The 19653-nt window shown below is 46.7% G+C and overlaps 1 protein-coding gene across 6 annotated transcripts in view; it reads right to left on the bottom strand.

The window, feature by feature from the left end:
• Nucleotides 1–267: 267 nt before the first annotated feature.
• Nucleotides 268–19653, bottom strand: part of MAMLD1 (mastermind like domain containing 1) — a 276227-nt gene continuing 256841 nt past the window's right edge. For all 6 annotated transcript variants that reach the window (XM_075763456.1, XM_075763457.1, XM_075763459.1 and 3 more), the window contains 3 exons: nucleotides 4123–4269; nucleotides 2754–2835; nucleotides 268–2461 (listed from right to left, as the gene is read on the bottom strand). In XM_075763456.1, coding sequence (XP_075619571.1) covers nucleotides 1440–2461; nucleotides 2754–2835; nucleotides 4123–4269 — 1251 coding nt within the window. In that variant the 3' untranslated portion in view covers nucleotides 268–1439. The remainder of the gene's footprint in view (nucleotides 2462–2753; nucleotides 2836–4122; nucleotides 4270–19653) is intronic.

Raw genomic sequence — 19653 nt, 5'->3', positions numbered from 1 at the left:
CTATGCAAAAAACCCAAACCCAACAGAGATTAATTTCACGTTCACCTATAATTACACTGGCAAAGGAGAGCGGACCTAAGAAATCCCATCTTAAAATAAAATTAAAGCCTGCTTCAATTCTTCGTCTAGCCCATTTCTTCTACTAATGGCGCACACGCATTTGTACATGTTATTATATTGACATTGTAGCATCCTGAGCAAATCAAATTAATTCAAATATCTGCAGGTTCGAAATGTTGTAGCTGAGAAATAAGCACATAAAGTATATGCAATTTTCCCCTGGCAGTTTATTATGGTATGAAGAAAAAAACATTCTGTGCTTGAAGCTGACATTATATTACAAATGTATTGCGAAGTATGACGTGACTATTAAAATATGATTACAGAAAGTATGAACATTTTAAGAAGTTTACAGTACAGTGAATCTTTTATAAACAGACTCTTAAATATACATAGGACAATAGTAGCTGACAGAAAAACATCAAAAATTAACTATTAATGTTTATAGACTTTTCCCCTGAAAAAAAGTCTCACATTAAAACAGAAATTATGAAAAGCCTTAAAACCAGGAACAAATCACCTGTACACTACAAATATACATGGCAGAGGTGCGCAAACCAGAGCTGCCTGTTTGCTGAAGGGTACGGTCACCAGGGTCTGCCCAGCGCCTCCCGGCCAGCGTCACCCCGTCAGGCAGCGCAGCGCGACGCCCAGACACACACGCACAGCCACGCCGGTCGGCAGATGTCACGCCCCCAGCACACACGCACTGCAGGACGCGGACGACGCGTTGTCAGTGTCGAATGCATCTACCGGAGTGGATCAAGTCAAGAACTTGCCCGGGATCTTGCAAATGGATCTCTGCGGGCAGATCCCCGGATGGGACCTACATACCAGAACCGGGTTGGCAAGACTGAGCTATGAGGGAATCGGCGGCTCCTTTTATGGATTTTTTTTTTTTTTTAATGCAACTTTTCAATCTTTCCTCTTGATATGAGAGAACAGATGCCACATTTGATTTCTGCTTAGTCTGGTTGCAATGACACCCCTAGTTCATGTGTTAAGTTATGTCAAAAACATAAGTATTTTATGCTGTAATACACAGTATTACTGAAACTAACAATATTATTTGCATATTTATAACAAGGTATAATGAAATCCCTATAATAAAACCAAAAGTTATGCTATAGATTTATTTACAAACAGTCCAGCAAAGAAGTATAAATACTTCTACATTTAAGGTTTAGGAAAACATAATTTACAAAATATTCAAATATATACAGTCATCTGAAAAACTGCCAATATTAAACTTCGATGCAGGCAAAGAATTGGCTGAGTCTATTCATTCTGTATTGAAAGAGGCGGCGGCTTTCACGGGTCGTCTGTTATTTTCAAAAGTCACACGTATGTTATTTACAACGAGACTGCTTCTCTCCAAGCTAAACATGTCCGGAGCTTTGAGCGTGCTGTCCCAAAATGTCGTCTATCATTGTCAGATTGTTCAACCACTCTTCGTCGTTGCTGCTGCTGCTGTTCTTCATGAGGGAGTCGAGGAAGTCGGTGTCACTGCAGTTGGCGGGCATGACGGAATTGCTGTGCTGGGACACAAAGTCGTACTGCGGCAGCTCGGCAGCAGCGCTCATCCTGTTGAAGGCGTCGGGGGGCTGGCCCGCGGAAGGGTAGCTCGGCGGGCCGAGGCCCGAGGCAGGATTGAGCTGGTTAAAACTGGACACTCCTTGTGGCATGGATTTCATAACATTCATAGCTGGCAACGGTCCTCTGGTTAAATTGTGTCTCAAGTTCTGATTACTCATGGAGCTCAAGCCCTGGCCAGACTGCCCCATGCTCAGTTTTTGCATCTGTCTGACCTGGACGCCGGGAGCGATCTGATTAGGCGGCACCACGGCCTGCTGGGAGAACTGCTGACCTGGCGCGCTCGGTCTCACGTTCTGTTTGGAGAAGAGAGTGTTACCAGAGAACTGCTGCATGCTGGTATCCATTTGGCTTTGATTTGGCATTCTTGGCACGGCGGTTGGTGTCCACATCTGGGCAGACGAGTTGGGGTAGACGTTAGGGATTCTTGGCACACTCGGCTGCCTCAAGTGTTGCTGAGTTGCAGAGTGATTTGCTAAGGAGCCAGAACTGAAGCCCGCCATCGGCATTCCCGGCCGCACAGCGGAGTGGCTGTGTACTGTTTGGCACCCCGAGTTCATGCCCAGCGAATTCTGGCTCGGCCGCAGCGGGATGTTAAAGTCAGAATTAGGCGGGAAAATCCCCTGCTGCTTGCCAGGGTTGTGTGGAATCATCACCATCGTCCCGCTGCTCTGGCTGGCGGTGGCTGGGGCCATGCCAGAGCCCAAGGTGCTCTGGAGCATGGCTGGGTTAGACGGCAGCATGCGGTGGTTGGGCGGAGGAGCTGGCATCACCTGGCTGCAGTCAGCGGGAATGGGCTGCTGCACGGCTGCGTACAAAGAGACACGTTAGCCGGGGAGCGCGCGTTCACCCCAGAAACATGGCAGAGCCTCACGAGGCTGCTGCTCCCTCTTTCTCTCTCATTACATGGGCCTCTCCTCTGTATTCTCTGTAACAGAGTTACTGCTGGAGTGGTAAGGGAATGGGGGAATCTCACGGTAGGTGATAAAATGTGAAATGTTTCTATTTTGGGGCAGAGAATCATTAAGCACTCTCTACTTAATGAGACCCGATGCCCTGGCTCCTCGACGCTTTTCATAGCACGCCATTTCCCCCCTTACCTTGAAACTGATTTATCTGCTGAGCCGCAAACAAACTCCTCTGCTCAGACGTTACTCCCAGCATGCTCTGTCTCTGCTTTTCCTGGAAAACAAGGGGCATAATAGTCAAGTTGCAGTCTCTTGACAAACAAGAATAGCAGCAGACACCTGAAGTGTAGCCACTGTCATCATTAACAACCTCTCTCGTGTGTACGTACGTACACCCCCCCCCCACCATGTCCTGAGATGCAGACTGCTGGCGTCTCCCCAGCGCCTCTCGTGCTGACTGACTGGATGTGTTCTCTGAAGAACCAGATCCGGGGACAAAAGGTGCCCAAAAGTCTATTAGCAAAGAGAATCTGCGGCAGCATTGACAAACAGGAGACTGCTGGTGGCCATCGCCCCGTCTGGAGGATGGCTCTGCTCGTGTGTACCATCGCCTTTTGTGCTGGTGGCCACTTCTAACCAGAACTTAGCGGTGACCCACAGGAAGGCAGGGGTCCTTGGCAGGTGCTCCCTGAACAAGGCATTGCTGGCTTTCTCCAAGTGACCTGATTTGCAGCTCCCACCCCAGAACCCACCACCACACTCGCACCCCTGCTGTGGACGGCAGCTGTGACCTGGGGAAGTCTCCGTGGACCGTGGAAGCTGAGGCCTGGCTCGCGCTCTGTTAGAGCAGCACAGATAAGCTTGAAGCCAACTGATGACAAGGAGGCAGAGTTGGTTTTGAAAGGGAGTTTGATCAATGAGCAGGACAGTACTTTGCTAAGGGATTTACCGAGCTACTTCTTGTCTCATTTGCCATCCAAAGAAATGAGCCTCCTCGACCCAAGTCCAGCAGCACGCTCAGAAAGTCAGAGGCGCGTGTTCAGTGCTGCCTCACCCAAGTCATGCGTGGGATTCCCCCATCCCTGCTCCTTCAAACAGCACGTTACAATCCTCACGCAGGGATTTCTGTTGCTAGAGAGACCATCCAAGTCCAGGACAAACTGGAGTCTGACATCTGCTCTGGTAAATCCCCAGGGAACCAGAGAGAAAGGCAAGCATGGAGAAGATCTCTCCCAGGGCTGACTCACTCTCCCAGCCTCCCTTCTCTGCATCGTCCCTCCCAACTTTGTGGCTGACCAAGGATGACGGCAGTGATACGGAGGTGACTGAATCCTTCCCTTGCATGTGAGTGGGCAGATCTGCGCTCGGACTCACTGAGCAGCACTTGGCCTCTCTTGGGCATGACATCCTGGACTCACCACAGCCCTAGTCTGACTCAGCCCAGCGATTCCTGGGTCACTCCTTCGCGTTTGCTGACTGGTGATTTCCCCATTCCAGTTAGTCCTGTCCTTCCCAGTGAGGTGGACAGCGCAGGGACCCACAGAGGCACTCGACATCGTACCTGCATCAGCTGTCGTTTCATTATTTGCTGCTTCAGTAAATGGTTCCTCATCGTGTACCCATTCACCGTGGCTGGTGCCGGCACAGAGCCGCTGCTTGGGATGGAGGCCGGCTCCTGAAGTCTGGCAACAATTCCAGCATTTTGATCCTGCCAAGAAAGATGAAAAAAAGAAAATTAATCTCATCAGGGAGGTAACAACAGAAGCCCTTATCCTGTCTGCTGATGCCCTCTCTGCGGTCTCCGGTCCTTGGCTATCCCAAGGCCAGAATACCTTGTGCATTCACATGGACCCGCATGTCACGGTGAGGAGAGCGAGGGGCAGGGTCTGCTGTGATTTCTGAGGATCAGCACAAGAAGAAGTGAGAGAAGCAAAAGGTCAATCCAAAATTCTTTGTGACTAGCCCAAGGCTAGGGCACTGATTCACTACCATTACTGGAGTCACATGGCTGCCTGGCTGGCAGAAGGGATGTGAGTAAAGCGTCACATTTCCCACCAGTTCTCCAACTGTTACACTGAAAGACATAAGGAAAGAAAAGTTGCATCATGGTAAGATTTGGCAATTGGATATAAAGGAGAAGCCTACAGGAAAAGAAAGCAGCAAACTAAAGGCAGAAGAGGGGAAAAGGTACCATCAGACCAGGGACCTGGAAAGATGGGGAAGATGTGGGCCTGGGACTGAAGTGGTCCTTGTGGGTTCCATGATTGGGCAAACGAGGAGAACCAATTGTGAAAGGAGAGGAGAACATGCAACAACGCAGGGTCAGGTCATGTCCCGGCACAAATCAGGAATGCAGCGGGCCTGACTCCTGGCTGGTGCAAACTGGCCTCGCTGTAAGTCCTCAGTGAAAGATCTGGGTTGACTCTCACCAGCTGAGGACTTGCCTCCAGAGAAGGTGCATTGTGGGGAGAAGGAAAAAAAAATAATTCACAAGAACATCATGAAGACACAACCCAAAAGGGAAAAAGAATTTAAAAAAAACCCTCAAGTCTAAACATCTCAGGAGCTGGCAGGTAGTCAGGGAAATACAAGAGAAAAATGAGGGAAGAAGTCAAGGACGTACGGAGGACAAGATTCTGTAAGTGCCGTACCCAGGAACAGCAGTACCACTGTATTCCCCTTTCTTCATTTTCACATTCAGCTTCTACATTATTTATGATGTTTTGTTATTATTGGCAGGGAGAAGCATGTATATTATATCCAGCATCCTTAGCTGGGCCATGCTTCCTTTGTTTTCAGAATGGAAGCCCACATCCTTTGTTTGAGAATCAATGTTATCAGGAGATAAGCAAGAAGAAAATGGTTGCTGCCTTTTGACATCTGACAATTAGAAGCATGCTCAGATGGAGAAAACAGGATACGAGCCATGTTTCAGAGCGGCCAGAAGAAAGCCTTGGAAGGCATTTGTCACCAGGCAAGCTTCTCGGGCCTGGGGCACCTTTCCACAGCAGCTTCACCATGAGGAATCACCCAACTCCTTCCAAGATATTCTTTGTAAGAGTGATTACCAAGAAGGTCACTGAAATTACTCATTTTTATGGCACCTCCTTTTGTTGTAGCACTTTGGTCTATTATGCAAAAGCACAACTGATGAAATGTAAATGCCTGCTAGATAATTTACTAAAAGACACAAACCTGCAGCTCATCACTGCTCTCATTATCATTCCTATTCATGGGCAGTCTCATAAGACCAGACTTTATTACTGGTGCTTTGCTTACAATTTCGCTGGACATCTCTCCTCCTCCCCCTTCCCTCCTACCCATTTTACTCCCTCTCTCCCCCAGAAAAAAGAAGGAGGGGAGGAAAAAAAGTAAATATGATTTACTACAGATGTAAATATGAAAGTTCATGTAAAGCTAGCACGCTGCTTTCATGTCAGACAGCGTTCTGCAGCCATAGTTAAGCTTTGAATAATGCAGATTGCCTCTGGGGGAATATTTGAAAGTGCAGGGATTCAGTTTGTGTACTCTGCACATGAAAGACACTGAAATGTTCATACCACCAAAATCCCTGCCATCTATCCAATTTCCTCCAAACTTGTCTTGTTGCGTGCAGAGGGTCTGTGCTTACTGAAGCAAATGAGTTTAGTGCAAGGACAATCATTCTGGTGTCTCGCTCAGGGCTATTGCATTAACAAGTCGTAACATTAAAGTCTCTTTTCCTAATCATGTCCACCTCATTCTAATTTCTCCTAAACATCATCAAGAAAATAATGTTGATTTTTCCATATTATTAATGGTAAAGAAGTGTAAATCACATTACTAATTGCGGCTCTTGCGCTGTGGTAGTACAACAGCTTAATTATATAGGATTTTCTGCAGGCACCCTATAGCAATAATGACAATCAGTGAAGTTCATTTGCAAATACATGGAATGGGTTGCTGAGTTTTTCAGAGCAAAGTTGTATAACACTTAATTAGCCAGTAAAGAAACAATCTATAGATATAAATTTTGCTTTTGGGGAAATTAGGACAAAAGCATAGATGGGAAACACAGAATGAATTCAAATCTTGCTTTCTACAGTTCACATTTAGGTTAAGACAAAAAAGAAAAAAAGAAAAAAAGGGAAAAAGTTCTCTCTTTTCACCACTAGTGGGAACTACTGTATTCCCTTACAATAAAAAATAACCACCTAAACGTCACGACTAAGAATAGCTCTGGTGTAGTCTAAAGGACGCTGCTATCTGTACCAAAGGTTGATGAACTTTAAACATTTTTCCTTTTCATCACTCCCCAAGAAAAAACACTTTCCTTCCCATAGTAAGGCCAAGCCAAACAAGCCATAACCTTAAGTTGTCTTTAGTTTGGACTATCCCATTTTAAAAGCCACGAAGACAGCAGAAAGAGGAGGACTGCAGCGTGGAAGTCGGGAACGATGGAAGCGGGTGTTCATACCCAAAGGGTAGTGCGGCTGAGCCAGCTGTAAGCTATGGATACAGATGGCTACAGGGGATTCTTATTCTTCAACTTTTAAAAAAAGTCTTTGCATGTAGGTATCAGGTTTTTTGCCATTCTTCCCTCAAAAAACTCATATTAGAACATCAAATCGGCAGCATCCCTAGCCAAACAGCACGCCACGCAGACCCGGAATTGGAGAGCATGTGTTTGAGCGCGCCATTCTGTTGCTAGGCAAACTGCCGCCCAGCAGGTCCGGAGCTCCGGCAGCACTCCCTGGCTTCCCAATGTGGCAGTTTCTGTTCAAAAAGGCCCTGGGGCTAGCTGCGCAGTTTTGACTTAGTATCTCACACGCTAGTTTTGGGAGCAAGGAGGAAAGAGCGAGGTTGCAGGTTTGCAGGAACGTGTACTGTTTGTGTCAGGAATCGGCCACTGACTGTAATCGTAACAGCCGTCACACAGCCCAGTGAAACCAGTCCCAGCCTGTGTGCACTGGGAGGCTGTTCAGGCTGGGCAAACGCATCTCCAGATTACTGCATCCAGTTGTAGTGAGCGTGGCTCCGGGCCGACAAAACATTCGGGCACCTAGCTAATGGTAAGTGTGTGAACGGTCCCACTGAGACCTACCGCGTGTATTTATGAATCTATGTCCTTCTAAACATCCACGGAGGAGCTCGACCTGCCCAGCCCCATCATCTGATTATGTACAAGATGCACAACTGCAGTAAATAAGCGCGGAGATGAATTGTTCTGCGTGAACGTGGCTGATAAACTCCACTCCTCGGCACTTAGTTATATATCCAGTAATCACTTTGTGGCTTCAGTTAAGCGAGAATGAAGAAATTTATGGCCCCTAATTCCTCTGAATCCTCATTAACAAACAGTCCAAAAAGAATTTAAAAGCAAGACTTTCTGAGGATCTGAGCTAGAGCTTTAATCGCTCTTTGGCAAATATGTAAAAATCCCTCTAATCTTTAATAAAGAGCATTCATTGTTTTTTAGGACTATGTGAAAATACTAAACTCATTTATCATTATTAAACTTTCCCATCTGCTTTTACGGTGTAACTCCAAAGAATATAACAAAGAAATGTACATGTTAAATTGTATTGACTTAAGCCCAGAGCTATTGGAGATGTACAATTTATTTCAGTGAGGGCATGAAGGGGACTGCAGGCTGCTAGACAGAGTCATTTGTTCAATGCTGAAAAGACAGTTATCTGCACCAAAATGGCTCTTGGAAAGGCACATTTGCTTTATAAGAAATAAGCTGCCAGGTGAGACCATTCAGCATTATGTTACAGACCCAGACAATAAAACTAAGCCATGAATTTCAATAGTTAACAGATGGACTAATTAGAGACAGAATTCTTTGTGGTTCTAACAGATAACCAGGTCACAGCAAGGTTACTGAGAGACAGAGAGCTTTGCAAATTTCGGTAGATATTTGCAGAGCTGGGGAAGAACTGCACTTCCTAACTGAAAGCGTTAGCAGCAGTGGAAGAACAGAAACGTGTCTAATTAAAAATGCACATAGTACCTGCGCTTAAAAAGTTTCTTCCATTTCAAAAGGCACTGCTGGTTTGAGAAATATTCCCTCTGCTTTCAGTGGGGCATCCAGCTGAATCCAGTAATTATAGAGTTTAAAAGAGAAGGGTTGTTGAGATGAGCAGCAGCACCCCAGAATAAAAGGAAAAGACCAAAGGAAAAGGGTACCTCAGGGTAGATGTTGGCTGTAAATACGAGAAAGGGACAAACTGCTTTTTCCACCTTTTTTTTTTTTTTTTTTTTGGTAACCAAAGATAACTTAGCTTGAAGTATTTACCAAGACATCACACAGTAAAAAAAACGCCAAACACCAAAACCAAAAACAGAGAGGGAAAGACATGGCTGTGGGACTTGACTGTGCTACTGATCAGGGACTTTAGGTGGGTCCGTATTCACAGCAGGGACAGCTACTCTCTAGGGGTGGGGTGAAGTTTCATTAACCGAGTTTTGTTCTGTATTTTAAGAACATCTGTTACGTATGGGGAGTTCTGTACTCTGCTGAGGAAATGCAAATACTAGTTTCAAACGAATGCCTTTGTGTTTCCCCGTGCTCCCGCTTGCCTGCCGGTGCATCGTCTCCTGTCTAGTAGGTGCGTTCATGTCCTCGCTGGGGCTTTCGTGCCTGGGCAGCGCTTCCCTCTGAAGTCCAGGACAAAGACTCCTAGGCCTAATGACTCTACAAATACTACAAACCAAGCAATTACAACACTAATGCAATTAAAGTTGGTTCACTCATAGAACTGCATGGTTGTAAGAGTTGCATGCTTAGCTCTACAGAAAAGCCACATGCAGATGCAGGGTGTCTAATAACCTTGTGCAGCCCCCTAGAAAACCTTGGTGCCACCTTGGCAAAGCAGGATCATTGCCTCCCCAGCCGTTAGTCCAAGTAGGTATGAAGACGGTGAATCTGTTTGGCCACTGCATACAAGCGAAGCAAACAAAATCCAGGGTCGCGGTTTGGCAGAATGATCGTGTCGGCCCACTCAGGAGTGTGACGTCTGTGAGATGCCGTGCTCATTTGCTTCATGCAGAAGTCAGATGTTACGTATGCTTCTTGCCTTTAACAAAACTCTCTATTTGCTCTTTGGAAGTTTTCTGTCTTTTCTCTCTCCTCTACTCTGCTCACAATTCAGAGATGCTCTTCAAGATAAAACAGCCTTTCAGTTCAGAAACGCTCCAAAGCTTTTTGTTTGTTTGCTTGTTCGTTTTAACACAACGTATGAACATTGATAAAACAAACTGTGCGGCTCCATGGATCTTTTTTTTTACCCATCTTTCACCCATTTACTTGATATACAGGCACGCGAAATACTACCAGACTCAAGTTTCTAAGCTTATCTTGGGGGCTGTCAGTCAGGAACAGGCTTTGTTTGAAGATTGTAAGTGATCCATTGGTATACGGTTTTGTTTAAAACAAGAAGTTCTTTTAAGTTTTTCTTTCTTTTCATATGGCACAAGCGTGCACAGCCTCCTTCAAAGGTAGTCCTCCTTCTTTGCTAGGAGCAATGACAAGATCACCACACCTGGCTAGCAATTGTATCAGGATCTCCTCCCTTCAAGCAAAGCAGATGAAACTAATTTCCCTATAGCTGCTCTTAGACTGCACGCTGTTCAAAACAAAACAAAATCCCATCAAAGTACCCAAAGCGCTTTTAAAAATACACCCAGAATTTTAAAAAGATGGAAACTGAATCCACTTCCCCTCTTAAAAAAAATTTAATTGAATTACTTAAAGCTTTTGTGCAAAGACCCTACCAATATTTTCAGAGCTGGTTTTATCCGTCAAAACATGCCGTTGAAGAGCAGCAGCAATCAGACCAACAGAAGGACAGAAAATCCAGAGTGAATTATTGCAACAGTGATTTTTCTGTTAGAGGAAAACGCATCCTTTAGCAGGCAAGCTGAAATCAAGCTGTGATCCTGTTACCAGCACCGGTTGTTAGAAAGAACACGGGAAACTGCTTCGGGAGCAGCCAAGAGCCTGAGGCACAACACGGACGGGCGAGTTGGCGTGTCACAGACACACACAACCTCCCAGGGACTGCAGCGCTTGTAAGGAGGCACGATCGAGACTCCAGCAACAGCAGCTCCGCCGCAAATAGATCCTTTGGCCCAGACAAAATACCAGGCCATGGGTGAAGGCAGCCCAGAGAACAGCTTTGCTCCACCATCCCGAGTGAAAGGCAAACAGGACTAGAGACCCACGGAGGCTCTGCCAGACCCCTGATAGCAATGGGACCTGCGTACCCGCAGTGTTAGCACGCTTCTCTTAACCTGAGAGCAATGCGCTAGGGCTGGGCTCATCCCCACCAGTCTTTGTGCCACCGTACTTTAACATGAACTGTATCTGTTCCTGTTTTTACGTGTATACACCTAAAGATGCAGAGATGGGTGTTTTGTACCTGTCTATATAACATATAGTCAAGATCCAAAATTGAATTCTCTGCAAAGAACAAAATATTTATATTTGGCTTGTACAGCTATCATGATTCTCCAACCCTTGACACCACGTTCTTGTTCCCATGGAGGGCAGCTTGCCTATAAATTCAATGAGATAATCTGAAACTGTATTTATCTCACCCAATTTCAGCTGGTAGTCCTTCTGCCTGTCTCTACAAGGTTGCGCTAGCTGTGATGACAAACTACAACATCTCGTATCTATAAAGCGGTTTGACTCAAGTAATCCTTGCGTTATGTCAAGGCACGCTCTCAGAGGTGTCGATGAGATTCAAAAGGAGCCGGGTTAGCTCAGCACCCGGCAGAAGCTGCTACAGAGAAGCGCAATGACTGGCTGGTGAATTTATGTATTAGGGAGAGCAAAAAATATCTGATCAAAAAAAAAGGTGAAGATTTCACTCTAGCAAAGTGAAAGTCAGGAAATCTTGAATTAATGGGAGAAATCGGTTCTCGACCTGCCCATTTGTGAAAAGCTCTGCGAACTGCAGCGAGGTGGTCTGGATCACAGAGATTTGCAAATCTCTTGATTTCTCTAAGTTAATGTTTCCATTAATTCCTTTTTCCTTTTCATGCAAAGGTTCAATCTGCAGAGGCAGATGCCCAAGTCTTGGTAACTTTCAATAGCAGTTGGCTGCCTAACCGCTTCTGAGAAGCCCTTTGCATGAAAACCTGCCCACATGCAAAACCCGACAGTACAAACTCCTGATTTCTCATCTAAGTGCACAAACAAAGCCTGCTCTGGCACAAAGTATCACATCACTTTTTCAGTATTAAACCTCTCACAAGCTTCCTGATAGATGAAACTATTCAAACACCTAAAATGGTTGTATCAGATCATCTGCCCAATCAGGTGCCAAAAATCACCACCACAACTTGCAAAATAAAATCCAGTAATATGCTAGAAGAATGGATATAAAGTAGGCTGTGACTAGGCAGTCCTCATGATAAAATTTTTAAACCAAGACATTGACGTGTTAAAAACCAAAAAATTATTAAGGTGCCCTTGACTATGAGGGACAAGGAGCGATTCCATTATTTTTTTAAATGGAAATTATTATTAAAACACCCGAAGCTGAACTGCTGTAACCGAGTCAACTCAATCTCCCCTTAAAAATTCCTCTTCTCCCCTTCCATTCAGATTGTATTTACAAACTGTAGATGTCTCATTTTTTTCTTGTGTCATTTCATTATTACAGAGTTGAGATCACTAGCCATCTGCAGCTTCATTTCATCAAGCTCTGATTTGTCCTTGGAGCAAGGTCATCCGGGACAAGAACATAAAATGCTGCTTTCCTCAACTGACAGTTCTTTATGCCTTCCTGTAAATATTCCCCACTAATTTTAAATAATTTTACCACTTCGTACTCCCCCTCACACACACTGGAAAGGCTGATATACACGCATATTAATAAGGATCTTGTCATTTAACCACAGCATGACATATTAGAAGCAATTAATGGTGTTTATTTGCTGATAACATAGGCATTTCGAACTCCAGCTCAAGAATCCTTGGTAGCTTCATGTGACTTGTAGGATATTAGCTATGGGTCAGAAGTTGGGACCCCCCCATGCAGCATTAGCATACGCTTGGCACGACTCCGTTTTCCATCAAGCAGAAAAAAAATGGAGTCAATGCACAAAAAATTACCAGCTGCTATATACCCGATGGTGGGTGAGCGATAATAAAACATCACTAGGTGTATGTGGGCTCATTCATCGAAATCAATAGATGGGTAAGGAAAGATTTTCAGGTGCATCACATAACATTCCAAGCTAAAACCAAAGAAAACAGAACACAGAATTTCTACTCAGATCAGATTTGAGTTGCCATAAATTCTGGAGCGTCTTCTCCAAAGCAGAGACCGCCGCTCTGGATTATGGCAAAACCAAACCAACCAACCAAAAAAAAAAAAAAAAAAGCAGGCTAAATTAATTTGAGAGTCTTTATTAGCACAATCATAAAGCAACGTGGAATAACTGAGCTGCTGAGAACAACCAGCACTAGCTCTGGGGGTCAGTCTCCTCCCCAGCCTCTGGCTGCAGATGCTGGCAACAGCAGACTGGAAGTCCCAGCTCTAATCTCCAACTCAAGGTGCGTATCTTCTGGCACCTGGAAAATTCACTACTGGGCTGATGTAGTGGGTTCTGAGATATGCTCTGCTGTACGCAGCCATCTGGCTCACAAATAACCGTGTGAGAGTTTTTACCTGTGTGCTTTTAATAGCCCCAATAGCCCTAGATATGAAGACGTGCACGTCATGGAGGTCTGTTTGCAAACACACCTGGATATATGCTGTGCAGACAGGCACGCGAGCCTCCGGTGGGCTTACCTGCACAAGCAAGGGTAAACCCTTTGGACACACACTGAAGGGTTAGCTGATGAGACTGCGAGCGTGCAATTTGTCAGAAGGAGACGTAGAAAATGGGATCATTCATTAAAGGTGAACTCCCAAGCCAACCTCTAAAGGAGATGATCTTGAAAGGTGTTTGTTTTGTGACCGAGTCACAGGATAAAAGCTGGTCGTACGGACTCGGGCTCACGCAACCCCGTTCAATTTCCAGTTCCATCATACATCGTTTCTTCAGGTGACTATGGACAAGTCGCTTCATTTCTCCCTCTGTCTCAGTTTCCCCCCAAGAGGAATTAAAGTGACTCCCCGAATAGGAAGATGAGGGTCAGTTCCTGGGGCAGTGTGGAAGTTACGTCTTCAGGCTCCTGAAAGGGTGCCTCTGCCATGCCCCTGGGTTACGACCCCAAAGACCTGCAGCAGAACTGCGCGCGTGCTGCTCACCGGCGAGAGGTGGAAGGCCTTTTTCTGCTTCACTCCGCACATGAGATTTTGTCGTGTCCTCCTCTCTGCACCTCTCCTCCGGGTCCGGCCGCAGCTGGTTGCATCTCAGAGCAGCACTAAACGACACCGACTCGTAATGGTCCCCTAGGGCCTCTAACCTGGCTGCGCAGACCAGCGGAGCGCAGCGTGTTCCGGCCACACGCCCCGTGATCCCGTGACTCCCCCCTTACGTGCCAGCAAAAGAAGCCGCTGCAACAGCTATGGACATTGCCGCACCTGGAGAATCCCTCGGGAGCTGTGTAAAGAGGGCTGCGTGCTAGAAGTCAGCCCTATGTTCTGACTGGTATGAAAGGAAGAGGCTGGCTGAGGTAGTTATGGGTGAGAATCCGAGGATTTTCCTGCAAGTCCTGCTTGGTATTTTAGCGTGAGAGCTTTTACTGCCGTGAGAACCGTTCTGCTTCACTCTACATCCTCTCCCGCATCCCTGGGTTCTGCCCCTTTCCATCCCCACTGAACGTCCTTCTCTGTCATTTACAGGGAAGGAGATACTTTTCATTCAAAATTTATCCACAATGAAAAAAACCATCCAAGTGCCTCCAAATACCACCTTCTCAAGTCAGCCGACGCTTCCCTGAAATTCTGTGGGATTTTGGTGCCTCTGTCGCTTAAGATAATAGGAGCCGAGGAAACACGCGCCTTTGAATGTTTGGCCAGCCACACGTTCGCTGTACGGAAAGAGGGAAGCAGATAAAAGAAGCGAGGAGGCTGGAGCTAGTCCACGATCCCTGCGAGGTAGAGACGTTGCAGAGCACTCGCAAGCATTTCTTCCGCGGAGACACCGCATGTCAACAGTTAACTTCCCTTTGTTCCCATCCAAATGATTAAGGTTAGAAGCTTGCCTGGTGACATCACCAGAGTTTAAACATGCTGGATATGGTCCAGGGAGCCAAAGTTATTGCTGACCCCATGGTTACTGATCCGCTCCGCAAGTAGCTGATGTCTGCTCTCACTTTATGAATTATTTAATGGGTTAAAGATTGGTCAGATCTTCTTTATGCAACATACAGCTATACAGTGGGCAGGAGGACATAAACATGCATTAACAAGGTTAAAGTCATATACTGTAACTACACTGTCTGTTTTCAGCTTGCAGCTTTATTGACTTAATCATGCCGGCACCGCAGCCAACAAATCATTAAATCCATTCCATTCTTTTGCTGGTTACCAACCACAAAAACAGAGGCAGGCAAACACGGAGCAAATCTCGGAGGGGGTGGGGAGCGGCGGCGGGGTGCGGGGCAGAGGGAGAACAGTGGGATCACTATGGAGCGCCGCGCTGGCCTGTCACTGCCAGCACAAAGACGCCAAATCTGTCTTTACGGACTAAGTGGTTTCATGGTTTAAAGTGACACACTCATTTGTTCCTGTTTTGCAATGATTATAGAAAAGAAGAACGGAGAGGGGGAGGAATAAAAAGCAAACTGAGCTTCTTCATACCGTAACAGCATGCGTGTGTGCGTGCGTGTGTGTGTGTGTGTGTGTGTGCATCCTTGCAGAGCCACCGATCTCGTCTGTAAACAGACCCCAGGGCCAGGGCAGAGGAGAACTGGGCACTCGCTGCACCCCAGGGGTCTCGGGCTCCGCACTGCACTCCCTGCTAATCTGCGCTGAAATGCAGGCGTAATTAAGAGTTCAGTGTAAAAGAAAAAAGACATGGAGCATTAAATCAGTCCTCCTATTGCCCTCCAGGAGCAACTCTGACCACAGCGAGCAATGGGAGAGGTCCCCATTTTCAGACTGAAGTAACCACTTTCGGACAAAGGCTTTAATTTTTGACCTGGCACTTACTGTATCTTTTCATATCCATGTCCAGATCCCCCCAGAAGCTCCCTGATCATCGGCGGAGCGGACAACGCAGGTGCCCACTGCAGTCAGCAGATTGCCAAAATACTGTTTCTAGGTGGTCAGTTCAAGACATCCAGGTTTGAGAATGGAGCTGTCAGCTTATCAGTTTTGAACCTGTAAGATCTTTATTTGTCACTGCTGTCATCCTCATTCATTTCTCGATGAAAATCATCTTCTCTATCACCATAAAATACAAGTGGCTTGCTCTGCGCTAGAAGAGCGTCACGGCACCGCTCCTCTGTGCTACAAGCAGGCTACGGAGGAAGAATTCAGCATGAACTCTTGGAAACCTTCAGACATCAGGGTGTTTTGCTTCTTTTAGAGATACTAGACACAGCCTCTGTGCAAGCTTTCCTCCACAGAGAGAACATGAAATAAGCTCCCCCTTTCTGGGGAAGACTCAGCTACACCAGGAGAGATTCCTGGCCCATTTCTATCTATTATGAAAAGAAGGAGCGGCCAACAAGCTCCCTTTTCTTCACCTTCTGGGTACAGGCTGCTAGAGCTCCCTGTAAGAGTAACCCAGATTTTGGCACCCTACCAGTGCACAGGCTTGGCAGATATGTTTTCACCTTGTCGTGAGACACACCACTGCAGACCATTTTGAACACCGTCATTATTTGGTTTTATAGTTGTTTTCTTTAGACCCAAACAAGCCTTCTTACAGTTTGAGTTCCAATCTTGCCTTCTTTTGTTTACCAGTCTCCAGATCCCTATCACCCAGAGACGTCTCCTGGCTCCATGTATCGCAAATAAACATATCATTACTTGCTGGAGGAGTCGGCCAGAATTCCTCTCGGAAACGGCCGCCAGAGAAGAGCCTGTCCCCCGGCCGCTGTACCAAGGTGGTGGAACACCATCAAAGTTACTTCTTTCCAGCCACCGCGCTGGAAGAACAGACAGAAACAAAAATGCTTTCTGGGGCAGAAGTCAGCTATTTAAGGTAAGTATATGACTTTCAACTTCACAGACTTTTGTATATTGGATCACCACTGCTGCTGCTGCTTCCAAAGATGGAGAATAAAGGTACCTCCAGCAGACAAGGGCCAAGCCTGAGCACGTTGTCCAGGCTTCCCTCACCACAGACCATCCATCACATCTCGGAGCTGCACATTAGGGTCAGGTGAAATTATCCTCTAAAGATCTTTTCCTCCACTGGCCACAGGAGGAACCTAAATGATGGGAGGAGGAAGATGAATCCCAACCAGTCACAGAGGAAGGCTGACGACGGAGAGTGCTAAACCCACATCTCACAAGTCCCAAACCGGTGCTTAACCACGCAACTATTTTGTCTTTTGTTCAGAGTTCGGCAGCCCCGGCTCCACGGCTTGTGCTCGGCAGGGCGAGCTCCTCTTTACAACCTCCCACCACTGCACCCCAGCTCCGCAGCGCTCCCCAACAGCCTACACCCACCTTTCCATTTGTGCGTGCTCGCCGGCAAAGCGAGGACTTGCGTGATGGACACGTCAGCCCGGAGAGCATCTTATCATTGACCTGTGCTTAGCGAGAGAACATGGAAATGCAGAGGAGGCTCCACTGCCACGGTCATTACCCGACAAGCTGCTTCAAAGGGAAGTGACAGTTGTGGTGATGTTTTAGGACCGACACGCCCAGCCAGGAGTAACACACCAGTTAGGCTATTTATAATCCCTGATTCTAGAGTCTTAAAATAGCACTGCTTTTATTTTTACATTTTTAGGCACGCTTGTACATTTAAGCAACTCCAATCGCAGGCTCCACATCGCAGACATCACAGCCAGTCTCGGGAATGACAGACGGCGCTCCGTGCCTCCCCACTGAAAGCAGGGATGAATTCCCCTCTCCCCGTGACCCCCAGCTCCTTCGCCAATGTGATTAGACTCCCCAGGCCTATTTCCACCTATTTTTACATATAGACTGGCTCTTCCAAATGCACAAAGCAAGGGACATTGCAGCATCTGCCTGCAAACATCCAGATGCAGCAGAGCGGCCGAGGTGTTTCACAGACTGCATTACGTGGCCACACGTGTGCTGCTCTTATCAACAGACACCGCAAAGTCTCCGAAGGAGTTAATGGCTCCTACAATAAAGCAATCCTGATTGTTTGTGTTTTTCTTAAAAAACAAAGGTCAATGTACAGAAGTAGTCAAACAAACCAAGTCTGTGCTTCCGAAAGGAGGGCTCTCTACGGCCTCGGCACAGGCGTAGCTATTTGTTTTCTGCTCCCTGGTGCCACAATGTACCTTGGTTGGCATTTCTTAATGACTGGAGCATCCATGTGCTCTTTGTAAAACAATTATAAAATATTCAGGGCAGGAGAAAAAATTCCTTGCGCAGCCAAGGCTCTGGCACACTGCATAGGTGTCAAATAGTAAATCGTTAGGCGTTTTGTTTTAATTGCAGTTATTTATACCCTGGAACTTGTTATTAACATAGGAAAAAACAGGACCTGTTGTTACCCATAATTAAAGGGACTATTATGGGACTGCAAAAGTATGGGATGGCCCCAGCCAGACCCCCCCTCCTTTGGCAGTGGTGCCTGGAACATTAAATAGAGGCACCGTCTGAAGATACTTCAGGCAAGAGCTTCAGAGGGGTCGGTCCCAACACGTGAACCCCAATTCCTGCACTGAGCCTCACCCCCCAGCACCCCTCCTCCTGCCTCTTCGCACAGACCTGGCACAAAGCAGGGGTGCTTTTGGGAGAGGGCACTGCAGGGGTGCGAGCCCACCCTTCCCTACCAGCAAACCCTTTCTGACCAAGGGGCACACGGCTAGGACACATCCTGGATTTGGCCTGGAGTTGCGTAACCATCCTTGTTAAAATTCAGGATTAACAGGTTATATTTTCATTTACGAGATTGTTATCTGCCCTGAGAAAGGTTTCCGATTTCACCAGCACTAATCAGGACGCCACAATGGATTTCCGGTCTCGGCAAGGAGGCTCGAGAGCCTTTGTAGCTCGTGGAGCCGGTTTTAATTCAAATCTAACTGGCAGAGCTATTGTAGGCTGCAAATTGAACAGATTAGAAAGAAAACAAGAGTCATTTACATGCTACTGTACCTTATTTCTAAATCCATTTCTTACAGACACAAATCCCTCTGACCACCAAAGCACGCAGTAGCTGCGCTACCTTTCCAGGAATGACACCTTCCATTTCTCCTGAGCAAAGATCCCCATCAGAGCTTTCTGCCTTAAAAGAAACATGCCAAAAACCTGCACTGGTGCCCACCTCAAGTTCCGGTTTACGCTGTTAAGGATATCATAAAAAATAAGCAGCAAATATGTCCCGTATGAAGAGATTCGTGTGCCACGACAGCCCGTGCTCCTGAACAATGCGGGCTGCACGCCCTGCGTTGTTCCGCCGGCTCACTGGGCACTTCATGTTTTAATGCCATCACCCAGCCACGACACCCCGGCAGAGGAGATGCAGCTGCCCTAGGAGGACAGTCAAGTATGAAGCTGCTGATGCCATAATTATAACTGGGAGGCCAAACAGGCTCCCGAGAGGGACCATCTTTGTGGCCGGAGAGGGGAAAGGCTCACTGACGACTGGCTTTACCAGATGAGTCAATCAGAGCCGGGTTACAGCCTTCTTGTTCTCCCCCTGCCTCCGCCCCCGAGGACTGCGTGAGTCAGTGGAACTGGAGGGAAAATATACACTAAATTCTACAAGTGCAGGAATTAAAGAGACATCTACAAAGCTTGCCTCTGGCACTCGATACCAGCTGCAAAATTGGGTTAGCTTGACATTGCTGCTGGAGGTGAACAGACCCAGGAAGGCTGGCTGAGCAGCAGACGAGCAGAGCCCCTCTCTGCGAAGCAGGTGAGCCGAAAGCCGGCTGCAGTCTCATTGCTAAGGCACGGAAACACGGTTTTAAACGTTTAAATCCAGGAGTGGAGTGAGAGCAATTAAAAAAACAAACTCTGTTTCCTGCACAAACATGAGGTTCAGA

The sequence above is a fragment of the Balearica regulorum genome, chromosome 11 (assembly GCF_011004875.1).
Source record: "Balearica regulorum gibbericeps isolate bBalReg1 chromosome 11, bBalReg1.pri, whole genome shotgun sequence".
Classification (NCBI taxonomy): domain Eukaryota; kingdom Metazoa; phylum Chordata; class Aves; order Gruiformes; family Gruidae; genus Balearica; species Balearica regulorum.
Note: the sequence above shows the minus strand (reverse complement) of the source record. Positions and strands in the feature narration are given on the sequence as shown.